Genomic DNA, 14,398 nt, shown 5'->3' on the forward strand with positions numbered 1-14,398 from the left:
AGAGCGGATCCCTCCCTGATCGCTGGCGAGCTGCAGGATGCATGGAGCACTTCATTTCTGCGCTGCATCTGCTCCTTTTTCCTGTGCCTGCTGTGCATATGTATAAGGGATACTACATACTGATGGACGCATGTTAAGGAGTTTGCTTCGAATTACTGCGGTCTAAAAATACAGGCACCTCTCTATTTGATGGGTCGCAAACCAGATGACAGCTCAACTGGCGAGATTCCGGCAATCTTAAGCTCTTGCTAGCCTTGTCTCGCTCCATCTGCTCTCAGATACAAAGTACTGTACACACCGCACCGGGAGCTGCACGTGACTTGTCCGCCCCGCTGTAGTTGGCACGGCAACTCGGCCGGCCAATGAACATCCCTGTTTTGATTTCCCGCTTCAAGAGGTCGCGCATCATCGCTTCCCTCTTTTTATGTACAAGTACGGAGTAATACCGTTAACGAAGCCTCCCGACCGAATCCCCTGCATGCGCTCCCATGCGTCCGTCTGCCACATCTTCAGCCTTCATCTTATCCGTTGTCGACATTTGACGCCGCCATTTCGGCCGTGTCCGCGCCCCGCCTGCGCCGAGTATTTCTTCCCTCTGCGCGCCCCGACGGCAGTGCGCGCGCAATCGCATCGCCAGTGGCTTCACAGTCTCAGCTCCTGCTGCTCTGCCTCTCCCCCTGCCTGGAACGCGGACCCCGCATAGACTTTTCCCTGTATCTCTACAGCACCAGCACCTCCATCTATGGCGTGAGCATCTCGTCCCCTGTGTGCAGCGTCTCTCCCGGCCGTCACCATGTCGTCGCACGCCTGGCTGGACTCGCTGACCGAGGACTGGGTGTCCGAGCGAGGATCCTCGCCCGCGCCGCTCCCTCTCGTCAAGTCGACCAAGAAGAGCCAGCCGTCGCCGTCGCCGAAAATCACACCGAGCCGCATCCCGCGCTGGAGGCATCCGGGCGTCGTTGCGCCGCCGCCGCAGGACAAGAGCATGACGATTCTCGAGGGCGATCGAAGCTCCGAGGACAACAAGTCGCCCAAAAGACGCCTGCTCAAGTTCGCAAAGGATCGCAAGTCGTCGCACAAAGGCCATGTAGGGCGCTCCGTCTCCTCAACAACGGGCTCCGTCGTGGTGCACAAGAACGCCCGGCAGCGAACGCCTGCCGCGCCGGGGCGATCCGACACGCCTGAGTGGAAGCGACGATTGGTGCACGGCAAGCTTGGATATGGCGAGCAGCGCGACCTGTTTAGTTCGGCAGCTGTCGGCCTGCAGGACATGTTCAGGCCGCCGCCGTCAAGTGATGCCGACGTCGACTCGCCCTCTCCCAATCTCGACTCTCCATCCCCCAATCTCGAATCTCCATCGCCCAATTTCGAACCTCCCTCTCCTATGCCTAGTTCGCCGCTCCCCAATATCGCCTCTCTACACCTCGAATCACCCTCTAATGCAGATTCATACGACACCACCGATTTGCCTTCGAGCCCGCCAGCGCAAAACGACCCGACGAATACCGCGAAATCCGAACAGGAGCTGAACGCTGACGAGGAGGAGGAGGAGGAGGACAGCATCTTCTCCAACAATCAGGTCACACCGAGCCCGAGCCCTAGGAGGCCCCCGCGGGAGGTCAAGTACAAGCTCAATGTTGAGGACGACCAAGACGACCACTCAGATGCATCTTTTCTGAGTAGCCATAGCCCTGTCGATCCCCCGGCGCCCTCTGCGGAACAAGCGGTAGAAGACGAGGTCAGCCGAGAAAAAGAGATTACCCAAGAGCCTGGAGACGAGGAACGAGAGGAAAAGGCTGGACAAATACAAGAGCAAGAGGCAGCCGATCAAGACGATAGTTATCTCGCCATCCCTTCCTTGGTTGACGGCACATCTAGAAAAGCCAGTGGCCAGAGCTATACGCGAAACGAAGACTTCAGCCCCATTCTGATCGGCAAGCGCAGCGACGAGGACGGAAAGGTCGAGTTTACCCCTCTTGAGATGCCCACGGAAGAGCTGCGAGAGAGGCTTGAACGACTACAACTCAACCAGATGATTCTGGATCCTTCGCACAATGCCTCCGAGAGCGCAGTGGACGCGAAGCCTTCAAACGGCGAGTCTGGTGACGATTCCTCGATCAAATATCATTTTGACACCTCTTATGGGAGCAATGATTCGCCCGAGGGGTCTCTGCAGCACCATAGCCTGAGTCCTGATATCGGCGAGGACTGGTCCGAACTGCTGCCCGAGGATTCAATGCAGGCCAGCACGCCCAAACAGTTCCCGACCCTTCGGACGCAGGACGCCGATTCGAACGTGCTCGATTCCTTCTTCGATAGCCCCAACGTGCCTCACGCACCGTTTCCAAGCCCTGACAAGAGGCAAATCCGCGAGACGAGCACCCAATCCAACACGAGCCCCCTCAAGCTATTTGGGCCCTACGATACGTTTACCAACGAGACCTTGATGCGGCGCATCAGTCAGTTTGAAGAGAGCTTGTCTGGTATGAACTCGCGAGGAGATGTTTCGCCTACTACGCCCAGCCGCGACCCTAGCAAGAAACGAGTCGATCGCAACTCCGGAGCGACGAGGTATGTCAGCCATTTTGGGGCTGGTGAACTGGAAGGGTATGAATTCACCAACGACTTGTCTCACTCGCCCGCCGAGCATTCCAGCCTCCTTTTCAAGGAGAAGACGACCCCGTTACATCCTCCCTTGGCCGCCAAGGGCCCCCTCAAGCTCGTTCCTCCGTCATCTTGGCTCCACGAAGACGTCTCGCTGCATGTCCGCAGGAGCCGTCGCAAGAGCAATTCGCAGACTCCCTCGGTCGATGCTGGTGTTGAATACGATTCCATGTCTAGCTCACCGGACGACTCCGTCAGCTCACAGGATGAAGCCTACGACGAGTCCTGGGCCGCAAAGCGGGATTACGGATCCGAAGGCAAGCGGCCCAGAGCGACTCCCTCCAAGCACCCGACACCAAAGCGCCGACGAACGCTTCATCGCTCCGATATCGCATTTGGCAGTGAGGGTCGCAAGTCAATCGTGCCAAAGCTACCTCGTCCTGGATCCAAAGTGCGGAGGCGCTCTCAGACGGATCGCGCAAACTCCATCGATCTTCAAGATGGAGACCAAATGCCTAGGCGGCAGTCCCAATCGTCGGCTCACACCTCAAGGTCGGTTCAGGATGACGTCTCTCAGGGGAGGCCGCGTCGCTCGCCAACGAGGTCGTCGATTCAGGAAGAAGATGAGCCGGACAGCCCGGGTACCACTGGCGAGCGCAAACCATCGATACGGACCCAGGATTTTGTAGACCAAGCTGCTCAGATCATGGCCATGATTCGCAACCAGGTCAGCCAGCCCGGGCTCTCTAGTCTGGAGGAATCTGAGCTGGAGATTGGTGGGGTTGCCACGCAGAATGCTACAATGGAGGAGTCCGACGGATCAACGGCCGAGCCCTTTTCGCGACCGCCCAGTCGGGACGGGAAGCCGATTCCCAGACAGGCGCGACAGCAAGAGGACCCCGAACTCGTGAAACGGCTCAAGAAATACCAGGAGATGAGTGACATGGGTGACGTTGTTTCATCCTCAATGAGGTCCATGAACCTTGCAAAGGACGCAATCCGCGCGGCGAAAGAAGTTGAACGCATGGTCGACCGAGCCAGCCGCATTCGAAGCAGTGGGGGCGGCGGCGGCGGCGGTTCGAATTATGATTCTGCGAGTGAAACGACGAGCCCGGTTCATGACTTGTTTTCCAGCGCCTCTGCCCGCTCTACCAGCCACCTGTTTCCCACCTCTTCGTCTCGAGGCTCTGAGTCGCGCAAAGTCATTGCCCCTGAGAGCGTTTCTCACCTGATTCCGGACAAGATTGGCGGCATGTACCTGGACAAGCAGAACAACATCTGGATCCGAAACAAGGACTCCAAAGCTTCTCTGACGTCCCACCATTCAGGGTCCGACGACAGCGAGGAAGACCCGTTTGCAAACATCCCGGATCTGTCCGTCGACATGACGGAGGAGATGCAGCATCTGAAGCAGACGCCTCGGGGTCGCGAAAGTATGGCGAGCAGCAAGGGCAAGACCTCTCGCCAGAGTTCGGCCCAGACGCACTCGCTCAAAAGCTATACGACTCTGGCAGCTTACGAGCCGCTTGACCCTGAGGTAGCGGCAAGGGCCAGAGGGGAGATTGAGAAGCTCGATGCTCAACCCGGTGAAGGCTCCAAGAGCGCCGACGACGGAGGAAGCCGCTTGCCTGTTCTCAAGGCCAAGACAAGCAGCGATGGGCTGTCATCGAAGCGTCGCAATATCACGATATCCTTCACTTCGCCCATTGCCTCCATCATCCTGGGCGTGCTTCCTGAGGATATAGAAGGCTTGGAAGACGACCCCGTGCCTGGTGAATCATCTGAGTCGCCTCCGCTCCACTCCACTCCCTTTCGCGGCTCCAAGGGCATTTCGCAAGACTCTCTGCGGACCATCCGCGCGACGTCCATGTCGTCTGGCAAGTTTACGCCCAGACCAGTCTCGCGAATTGACGAGCAGGACGAGGAGAGCACGGTGGAGCTGCCAAATCAGAATCGCAATAGGGGCCAGAGCCAGCAGCAAACACCAGCCAATGACCGCCATTACAGCTTTATTGGTGACAATACGATGATGAGTCTCAAGTCGCTGGAAGGGGGCTCGGGTTTCGGGTTCCTCATGAGCACTCCGGCGCACGCTGCCGTCTCGCTGAAGGCTGATGACAGTCTCATGATTGGCCGCAATGTCGGAAAGCTGTCGCTGAGCCCGCTCTCCGAGTTTTCGATGAACAACCACGACAAGTCGTTCGGGCTCGAGGTGAGCTATGTCATGGGACAGAGACGAATGGCAACGGGCGACGGCTCCAAGAAGGTCATGTCCATGACGCTGCGTTACCTTGTGGAAAAGCTGTCCGAGGCGCAGCCGCACGAGCCGTACTGGGAGGATATGACCTCTCTCACTCTCCAAGACAAGCAGCTAACCAGCCTGCACGGCCTCAACAAGCTTTGCTCCCGAATCACCACGCTGGACGTGTCAAAGAATTCGCTGGGGCATCTGGAGGGTCTTCCCGAAGGCGTGCGACAGCTCAAGGTGTCGAACAACATGCTGACGGAGCTCACGTCGTGGGACCATCTCATTCATCTGCAGTACCTGGACATCTCCAACAACCAAGTCAAGAGCTTGTCGGCGTTGAAGAGGCTGATTCACCTGCGGAGCTTGCGGGCGGATAACAATCTGCTGACAAGCCTTGATGGGCTGGATTCCCACGATGGCCTGCTCAACCTGAGGGCTCGCCACAACCTGATTGAAGAGCTTGACTTTTCGAACATTGAGTGGGGGCGCTTGACGGAACTCGACGTGGCGTCGAATAAGATTTCGTCGGTCAAGGGTCTTGATCTGCTGCCTTCGCTTTCCCATTTGGACATTTCTGACAACCACCTCGAGACGCTCGTGTTTGACAAGGCCAACAGGACGCTGCGGAAGCTCGACATTAGCGATAATGATCTTGAGGACTTGGACATTCGACATCTGGTTAGTCTGCAGACGCTCCACGCTGATCGGAACCGCATTAGCCACATCTCTGGCTTTCGCCACGTCCGCCGGATCGACAGCCTCTCTTTGCGAGAACAGCGCGGCGACGCGCCGCTTGATTTGAGCTTCTTGATCAGTGCCTGTGAGATACGCAAGCTGTTCCTGTCTGGAAACTACCTGGGCTCGTTCCAGCTACAGGCCGACTTCCTCAACTTGCAGCTGCTCGAGCTGGCAAACTGCGGCCTGGAGGTATTGCCCGACGAGTGTGGGCAGCTAATGCCAAATCTGCGAACGCTGAATCTCAACTTCAATGCCATACGGGATCTGTCATCCTTGCGATTCATCCCGCGACTGAAGAAGCTGCTCGCGGCCGGGAACCGACTCTCCGACACGGTGGCGGTGACGGAGCTGTTGACCGACTTTCCTCACCTCACGGAACTGGATCTGCGGGACAACCCCATTACCCAGGGCTTCTACCCTCCGGTCCAGATGCTCATCAGCCCGGACAAGATGGGCAGCGCCGACTCATTTGTGATGCCAGACGCGGATATGGAGAGAGACGAGACTTTTGCGAAGCGCCTGGACGAGACTACAAGGCTCCGTCGCCGTCTTCACGAGGTGGTATACGTGGCTAGCTGCAAACGCCTCCGCAGACTGGACGGCCTGGTCATTGTTAGGGAGAAGACGCTGGCCAAAGATGCGCTCTTGCAAAGGCTCATTGACGATGGGCTCGTACCAGAGCTGGAGGACACGCTGATTGGTGAGTCCGAATCGGCACAGCAACACAACGGAGGAGCGGCTCCATCGCCGTCAATCAGCACGACTTAGGGGCCTGCTGAAGAAAGTGGCGAACTGGTCAAGTACAGCCAGTGGTACGCAGAGGACAGTTTTGCCTAGGGCATATACGAACCCTTTTGAAAAGGGGGTTGAACAAAAGTACGGTAATGATAATTTTTGACCTTTTTTTCCCAATGGGGCGTTTTTTTTTTGGCAATTGGTAGTTACCATGCGGAAGGACTACGTTGGATTCGATTTGCACGGCATTTGGCATGTCATGACTGGAGCAGGCAGGACAGGGAGCCTTTTGGCTCTGACAGGTGGCGTTTCTTTGATTTCTATCTTGTTTTGTGTTTCAAAGGACATTGGCACGAGGGCTGGGGTTTGGGGGCTATGATTTCTGGCCTTTTTCTTACTGTTGGCGGCCCTGGAAAGAAAGGCAGAAGACTTTCTGTTTGTGTCGGATCTTGGTTTGATGATCCCGGGAGTTTTGTCTTCTTTTTGTGTAAGAGTCTTAGAAGGGGATTTGGGTCCAAATGATGATATCCATACCTTGGTAGTTTTTAGTTTTTAATCTTCTGTCTACCTTTTCGTCTTTTTTGTTCTCATGAGGCATAGACAGCTTTTTTCATCTTGTTTGTTCTGACATCTTTCTCTTGTGAAGCTTTGTTATTATGGTCGCTTTTGGTGCGGATTGGGGATGTGTCAAGGGGTGTTTTAGGAGGGGAGAGCAATGCGAGTATGTTTGTTGCGTTTCAAGGGATGATGGGAGAGGAACATTATTTGGAAAAGCTCTTAGATGGCTGGTTGAATTGAGGGCCATTTGATTCGAGATGTATTTGTGTGATGAGCATTCATAGTAGTAATAATAATACTCTGTATGCAAACGAGGAGTGGGATGTGTGTTACCGGAGGGTTGGGATTATACGTGAGAAAGGTGGTGAGTGTGCGCATTTCTAGGCTTGACGTAGGTAGGATGACACTACCTAGGACTGTGATATTGAGTACCTAAGGTATGTATGTATGTTAAATGCGTGGCATTCCCTCTGATAGGACATGGATGTCCTGTACTTTGTAGGTTTAGATTGTTTGATTGGATGGTTCAATTAGGTGCTAAGGCTGGATGACGATGATGGGAGGAGTTGGGAGTGGAGTGTGAGTGCTGGCATGACTCTTTTTTTGTATGGGCGTGTGATTTGACGAGACTTGGTGAGAGAGGTGGGGGATACGAGTCCATGGTTGTTTTACTGTATGGTGTGAAGTTGTCTGAGGATGTCTGATTTGATGTCAGGATTAAGGACTTGCATGTGAAGTTGTAGTACTAGTAGGAGTGATGACTGCTTTGTGTCTGATGGTAATGGTGAATATCCGATACCCAAGCATGGAGCGAGTGCCTGGCGTGTGAAGCTGCTCGATGCCTGGGTAGGCAGCCAATGCATTGAACGGGGAGAGTCTCGGGCGTCATTCTCACGCAAGTTGGGCCTCAAAAGAAGCTGGAGCTAGTAGAGTAAGTAGTACAAAGAACTGTCTCAGCTTGAGCACCGCCCATTCATGCTGGTAAAACAGATAGGAGGGATAAATTGAAAATACTACTAAGACGAAGAGTCATCTAGAAACTGCCCCTGTGCTGTCACTTGCTGTTAAGCGAGCCGTCTTTCATCTCGAATGCGAAGGAAGAAGCAAAGAAACAGCGCTCCGATTTGTGGTGGAATAAGCCCGCTATTTCTTTCAGAAGCACCATGTATGGTAAGGTAGCTTGCAGTTTGTAATGTAATGCAGGAATTGGACTCTCGTGACGTCTGACGTCTGGCAGCATCAGTATTGTAATACACAAGGTGGTCTAAGGTAAGGATGAGCGAGATCAATTACAGACTATGGAGAGAAGAGAAAAGAAGCTCGTGTACTTCCATCATGGGGTACTAAGCGCCATGTCATGACTTTCGCCCCTCGTCCCGCCTTTCGCCTTTTTGCTGAAATCGACTGGAACAGCCAGTCTTGCATGTTCAGCGCCCAGCCAAGCAAATAAAAGGGTGCATTCTTGCCGGCATCACATGAGACACGGCCATTGTTGCTGGGAGAGACAGGGCATCTTTGACATAAGGTACTAGGTAATACTAATCAATACCTTGCCCTCTTCGTCATTTCCTACCAACGTCAAGGTACCCCGACCAGAGCTTCCTCGTGGACCCTTGATCGGCCGCTACCTTGCCTTAGCTCTGCTTCCCCCCCCAGCAAAACGACGACCAGCTTCTCCCCCGTTCATCTTCATCGCCATGCCCCTCGGCTGCGTCTAAGGGCTCTGCATTCCTCCGGCCTCGAGTCACGCCAAGCGCTTCCGTCTGTTCCTCTGCACGACTCTTCTTTCTTCTTCCCTTTACCTCAGGACTCTGCAGCTCCAAGACGCAGACGACAGCATCGGCCAAAGAACGACATCATCGACATCACAACCCACCCAACCCCCAGCATCGTCATCGATTGCTCAACAATATCGACATCACCACCTCCACCACCATCGACAGCGCCGGCCAGAGCGTCACACAGCGACTCCCCGAGGCCCGCGGCGGCCCACGCGCGACAGGAGTCATGGACCTGCCCGGCTCTGGCGCTCCCCGCCTCGAACGCTCCGTCTCGCAGTCGAGCAACGTCTCGTACCGCTCGCACCGCAGCGTCCGCACCGGCAAGGCCCGCGCAGGCCTGCTCAACCAGCACCACCACCTCAGCAGCTCCGCCAGCAGCATCGCCGAGAGCGACAAGTCCCTCACCAGCTTCCCCAGCTTCTCCCCCGAGCTGCCCGGCACCGACCGCTTCGCCGACAGCTACCCCGACCCCGACCACGACCACGACCACGACCACGACCATGACAACCCCGACCACAACCAGCTCAAGGCCGCCATCCGCCAGCCCGACAGGCCCGCCCGCGTCAAGGCCCTGAGCGGCGCCAGCGCCTCCTCCTCCATCGTCGACAGCCTGACCTGGCGCAACTCGGCCCGCGAGGCCCTGTTTGAGGATGCGCCGCTGTCGCAGACGGTCCCCGGCGCCCTGCACAAGGCCGACGACAAGCACCTCGAGCGCCTCATTGCGAGGCACGGCGCCGTGTCGCTCGTCAGGCAGATTGCCGGCGACCTCGCGCAGCGGGACGCCCAGATTGCGAATCTGCGGCGCCGGGCGGACGAGCGCGAGCGGGCGCTGCGTAAGATCATTCGCGAGTGCGGCCTGTCCAGCCTCGAGCTGGAGACGAGGCTCAAGGTGGTGGAGAGCGAGCTGCGCAGCAACGGACACTTTCAGCGCGACGGCGGCGGGCTCAGCGACTTGATGAACGACGCCATGCGGGACACGGTCACGGAGAGCGCGTACGGCGAGACGGACGGGGCTGGCGGTGGTACGATTCGGGCCAGCAGCGTTACCTCTGCGCCGGGCAACAGTTCGGAGAGTCCAAAGGGAGCCGGCACGCTCAAGGGGTGGAAGGACTATCTCTGGGGCGGCACATCCAAGAAGACGTCTCTCAGAGACGGCTCCAACAGGTCGACTGTCATACGATCGCATTCGAGCCTCGGCCAGCGTCCGCCGCTGCAGGACGACCTCTTTGAGCCTCCGAACCCCACGGCCAGCAACCCTGGTAACAACAGCTCCAGCCGGCCGTCTAGCATACACTCGGCGTCCACTCCCGAGCGGAAATCCATCGCCAGCTTGACGCTGCGGCTCGTTGCTGGCGGCGCCGTTGCCAGTCGCGAGGCCGAAGCCAGGGGGCGTGCAGCGAGCAGCGCTGCCCGGACGGAGGCGGCCAGGACGGGGTCCGTTGCCAGCAACCGCACCAGCCGCTCGTCGCGGGCCGTGTCTGTTGCCGGCGGCCCCAAGGCGCTCATGGCTATGGGCCGGTCTACGCCGTCGACGGCCTCGGCCAGCGCGAAGCTGCAGACCCAGGAGGCGCGAGGCACCGGCTCCGGAAGCTCACCCAGCTCGTCTTCCCTGCGGCCCGATAATTTTGGGCCCGTCGAGATGGACGCCATCCTGCCTCCCGAGTCGCAGCCCCCGACGCTGACGCAGATGTACAACAACTACCCCAACAGCGAGTATCTCACTGACCGCTTCGGCTTCATATACGACCAGCGGCGCAAGAAGCGGCAGCGAGAGGCTTCGCAGATGGCGCACAACTTCCGCAACGGCGACCGCCGAGAGATGCTGGGCAACGGCAACCGGGCGGGCAGCATCTTGCCCAACGTCATGGACGACCCGCCCAGTCCCAAGATGAGCGTTTCGAGCGACCAGCGGCCCGGCAGCCCCAGCTCGCAGGAGGAGAGAGCCACCGGCGAGGACAAGGCAAAGCGCTGGCAGGACTACCTCAAGATCGCGACGTTTCCCACCGAGCTGCTGAGCCACACGCCGGGCATCAGCGCCACGGCCGTGTCCGTGACCGAGGGCACCGACGACCGGGCCAGCACCGCGTCCAGCCAGCGGCTTGTTGAGCGCTCGGCACGATCGCCGGGCATCACGCCGACCGAGTCGGGGCTGGTGCCCCTGGCGAGCACCACGACGGCCATTGACAACGAGAGCACGCTCACGCAGCCGCCGTCGGAGCAGCAGCAGCAGCAGCAGCAGCAGCAGGACTCCATGCCGGGGACGCTCGTCAAGGAGGATGCGGAGCCGGTCAAGCTGCTCCTCCAGCAGCTGAGCGATCTGCACGACTCCCTGCAGCGAGACAAGACGGCGCAGTGGAACGAGTTCTTGCGCAAAGTGAGGGCGGAGAGGCACCGCGAGGGCGAAGCTGCCATCGCGGCGGCCACGGCAGCGGCGGAGGCTCGATACGAACGCCCTGGCATCATCCTGCCCGAGGCCCGGGTGGCGGACGGAGAGATGATTGGCATCTCCAACCTGGGCAACAAGGGCAAGGTCGGGCGGGCCAAGTGGAACGGCTTCAAGGCGCTGGTGCTGGGCGGCATCCCCGTGGCGTACCGCGCAAAGATCTGGGCCGAGTGCTCCGGGGCGGCGGCGCTGCGCATCCCGGGCTACTACGACAGCCTGGTGTCGCAGAGCGGCGAGGGCGACGACGCGGCGGTGGTGAGCCAGATCAAGATGGACATCAACCGGACGCTGACGGACAACATCTTTTTTCGCAAGGGGCCCGGGGTGCAGAAGCTCAACGAGGTGCTGCTGGCGTACTCGCGGCGGAACAAGGACGTGGGCTACTGCCAGGGGATGAACCTGATTGCGGCCAACATCCTGCTGATCACGCCGTCTGCGGAGGATGCGTTTTGGATCCTGGCGTCGTTTATCGAAAACATCCTTCCGCAGGGGTATTACGACCATTCGCTCATCTCGTCGAGGGCGGACCAGCAGGTGCTGAGGCAGTATGTCCGGACGGTGCTGCCCAAGCTGTCCGCGCACCTGGACTCGCTGTCCGTCGAGCTCGAGGCGCTGACGTTCCAGTGGTTTCTCTCCGTCTTCACCGACTGCCTGTGCGCGGAGGCGCTGTTCCGCGTCTGGGACGTGGTGCTGTGCACCAACGACGGGAGCACGTTCCTCTTCCAGGTCGCGCTGGCGCTGCTGAAGCTGAACGAGAGCAATCTGCTGCAGTGCGACACGCCGGCGGCGGTGTATACGTACATTAACCATCATATGACGGAGCATGCGATTAGCATTGACGGGCTGATCCAGGCGAGCGAGGGGCTGAGGAAGGTTGTCCGGCGGGAGGACGTGGAGGCGCGGAGGGCCAAGGCGATTCAGGCTGAGCGGGAGGGGTTGGGATTGAATAGGGGGCTGGGTGTATCGAATGTTGAGGCGGAGACTGGGGAAGCGAATGGGGAGGAGGGCGATGAGGAGTAGGGATATGATTGATATTGTCTTTGAAAGGGGGGTTCAAAGAAGAGAGGAAGAGTAGAAGTTTCAGAAAGGGTTTGGAGGTGTGTTGAATATGATACCCATCACAATGTAGCCTATGCTGCTTTTCTTTATTTGTTTTACTTGTTTTGTTCTTCTGCTGTATTGTTTGGTGGGGGATAGAAGTTGAAAACAAAGCGAATGCAGATGTCTTTTGGAACTGTGAGGTGGGAGTTTGAAGCTGGGTGCTATGGCATTTTAGACGGGAATACAGGTGACATGACACAAGTTCACTGATGAGTTTCAAAGTCTTTAGCTTCTTGAGATGATGATGCTGAGTGTTGTGTCGTTTGCGTAAGGTAGGTGTAGCCTGTTGATGTATCGATGATAGGAGAGTTCCTGATAGTTTCGAGAATTTGTGGGTGCCTTCTTGACCCATGAAGCTCTTGTCCTCATACTTGAAGATGGCATTGATGCTGAAGGGATGGCGTCGAGCGAATATCATCACGTTCATTTTCTGATCCTTTGGCTACCCTTGTAGTAAGTAGTATGATCTCTTCCTTTCTGAAGCCGTCATATCCCTGCTCCTTAAACATGACTGCCAAACTCTACCACCATGTATGTACATCAGTATAACTCATACACCCAGAAACGCTGGATAGACAGACATCGAGCCCCAACCCCAGGGGTTGTTTCCCAGCAATTGACTGGTCTAGAACAAAAACGCCGGTATAGTTTCATAAAACAACACCAATGCCCAAAATACCAACCAAGATGATTGGTTATCTAAACGCCCCATCGATGCGAGACAGGAGCTGTCGATGGGGAATACAAAACGCCATGACACGATGTCACGATGGAGTTTTGATTTGGTGATGATTATGTGAAGTGTTTGTTTTGTTGCTTGGTAGAAAACTTGTCGGTGTATCATGGGTCTGCCAGATTGTGTTGATGGCTTGCACATACGCCTGTTCCTGAAAGAGACAACTCATGGATGACAAGTCGTGTATATTGCCATTGTTACTATCGAGACGACTCATGAATGTCACTCGTGTATAGTGTCATTCTACCTATACGTGTATACTCAAAATATACTGAATCAAACTCGGCACATTGGATAAACCAAACCCATAGTATCGAAATCCCAAAAAATCAAAGCGCGTCCAAGTACTTCCTGTACAGAATATCCCTTCATCATCCATAACGCCCAAGCTCTTCCCCCCCTTGCCATTAAGATAGCCCCCAGACCCCAATCCGCGGCGACAGAGGAGTTTCTACTCCCAGAAGTCAATGTTGTCAACATCATCCTGGCACGCCAGCGCCACAGCATGCCACAGCCTGGCCATCGCCCCGTCATCATCCTCCACCTTCTCCCGGATCTCAACCTCGACGTCCAAAAGGCCGCAATCTTGCATGAGACCCTTGCACTGCATGGCAATCCTGTAGCCGTCCTCCCAGGAGAGGGTGCCCGCCTCGACGTCAATCAGCAGGACAGTCTGCCAGTCCACATCCTTAGTCCCGGTGTGGGTGACTGTCATGTATCGGATGCGCAGACTCGTCGTTGCATCCAGAATCTGGTCCATAAGGACGTCCCCGTCGTCATCCTCTGGAGGAGCGAACATCTTGTCCAGAACGGCAGGGTGGCTCTCCTCTAAGACCTGCTGCTCTATGTTGACAGACAGGTCCCAGACGTGGGTGCTGGTCCGGGCAATGAGCTTCTTCTTGCCCGGACGAATGCCGTCGTAGTAATAAAGATATGCCTCTTCCGGGCTGGGGGCCTTTGCAGAATGCATTTTTAAATCTTTGTTTAAGAAAAAGAATTCTTTCTTAGCTTTCTTGGGAGGTTGTTATAAGTTTGTTGCGGTGTTGGGTCAGAGACTTGTCGAGAGAACTTGTAGATGGTTTGTGGAGGGTTGTCGTAAACAGTTCTTGTAGACAGGTCGTCTCTGGCTTGTTGAAAGGTAAGAAGGTTGAGCTGAGTTGAGTCTTCTGCAAGCCCGGAGAGAGTCCTGCCTTTTATATGCCAGCCAAGGAGGGGGGAGATGTGCTCTCGATCACTCTCCTGACCGGAGTTGGCGGACTTATTTTATCATTTAAGGCTGTCGTTTGACAGTTCAAGGCTGGTTTTCTAAGTCTATGCCAAAGGTGAAAGGACGATACCTTTTGGAGTGTGCGTGGACGATTTGAGCGTAGTTCACTCCCTTACGATAGGTAGAATCGAATGTAAATGAGTGCTTCGCGAGAGCTACGTCTAAACGAGCCCATCAAATTAAGAGC

General features: G+C 56.4%; 3 protein-coding genes across 3 annotated transcripts; 2 read left to right on the forward strand and 1 right to left on the reverse strand.

The window, feature by feature from the left end:
* Positions 1-760: 760 nt before the first annotated feature.
* On the forward strand, positions 761-6,434 carry BBK36DRAFT_1180146 (hypothetical protein). The gene is made up of 3 exons (XM_024896202.1): positions 761-1,391; positions 1,485-1,693; positions 1,814-6,434. Exons 1-3 carry the CDS (start codon positions 794-796, stop codon positions 6,356-6,358), a joined length of 5,352 nt encoding a protein of 1,783 aa, XP_024747033.1. The 5' UTR covers positions 761-793; the 3' UTR covers positions 6,359-6,434.
* A 2,486-nt stretch (positions 6,435-8,920) lies between these two features.
* On the forward strand, positions 8,921-12,112 carry BBK36DRAFT_1094024 (RasGAP protein; the record flags this gene model as incomplete). Its single annotated transcript, XM_024889051.1, has 1 exon — positions 8,921-12,112. A coding segment is annotated over one exon (3,192 nt), but the record flags the coding sequence as incomplete, so codon positions are not given.
* A 1,283-nt stretch (positions 12,113-13,395) lies between these two features.
* BBK36DRAFT_1143429 (hypothetical protein) lies at positions 13,396-13,914 on the reverse strand (the record flags this gene model as incomplete). The annotated part of the gene is made up of 1 exon (XM_024893593.1): positions 13,396-13,914. One exon carries the CDS (start codon positions 13,912-13,914, stop codon positions 13,396-13,398), a length of 519 nt encoding a protein of 172 aa, XP_024747035.1.
* Between the last annotated feature and the right edge of the window lie 484 nt (positions 13,915-14,398).

This window comes from Trichoderma citrinoviride, assembly GCF_003025115.1.
Source record: "Trichoderma citrinoviride strain TUCIM 6016 unplaced genomic scaffold BBK36scaffold_12, whole genome shotgun sequence".
Taxonomy (NCBI): Eukaryota; Fungi; Ascomycota; class Sordariomycetes; order Hypocreales; family Hypocreaceae; genus Trichoderma; species Trichoderma citrinoviride.

Excerpts from the sequence above, each read along its gene's own strand:
- BBK36DRAFT_1180146 (XM_024896202.1), top strand. The coding sequence starts at position 794 with ATGTCGTCGCACGCCTGGCTGGACTCGCTGACCGAGGACTGGGTGTCC. Across the intron at positions 1,392-1,484 it reads ACCTCCCTCTCCTATGCCTA|CGCAAAACGACCCGACGAAT; the intron begins GTTCGCCGCTCC and ends CGAGCCCGCCAG. Across the intron at positions 1,694-1,813 it reads TTCTGAGTAGCCATAGCCCT|CAAGAGGCAGCCGATCAAGA; the intron begins GTCGATCCCCCG and ends CAAATACAAGAG.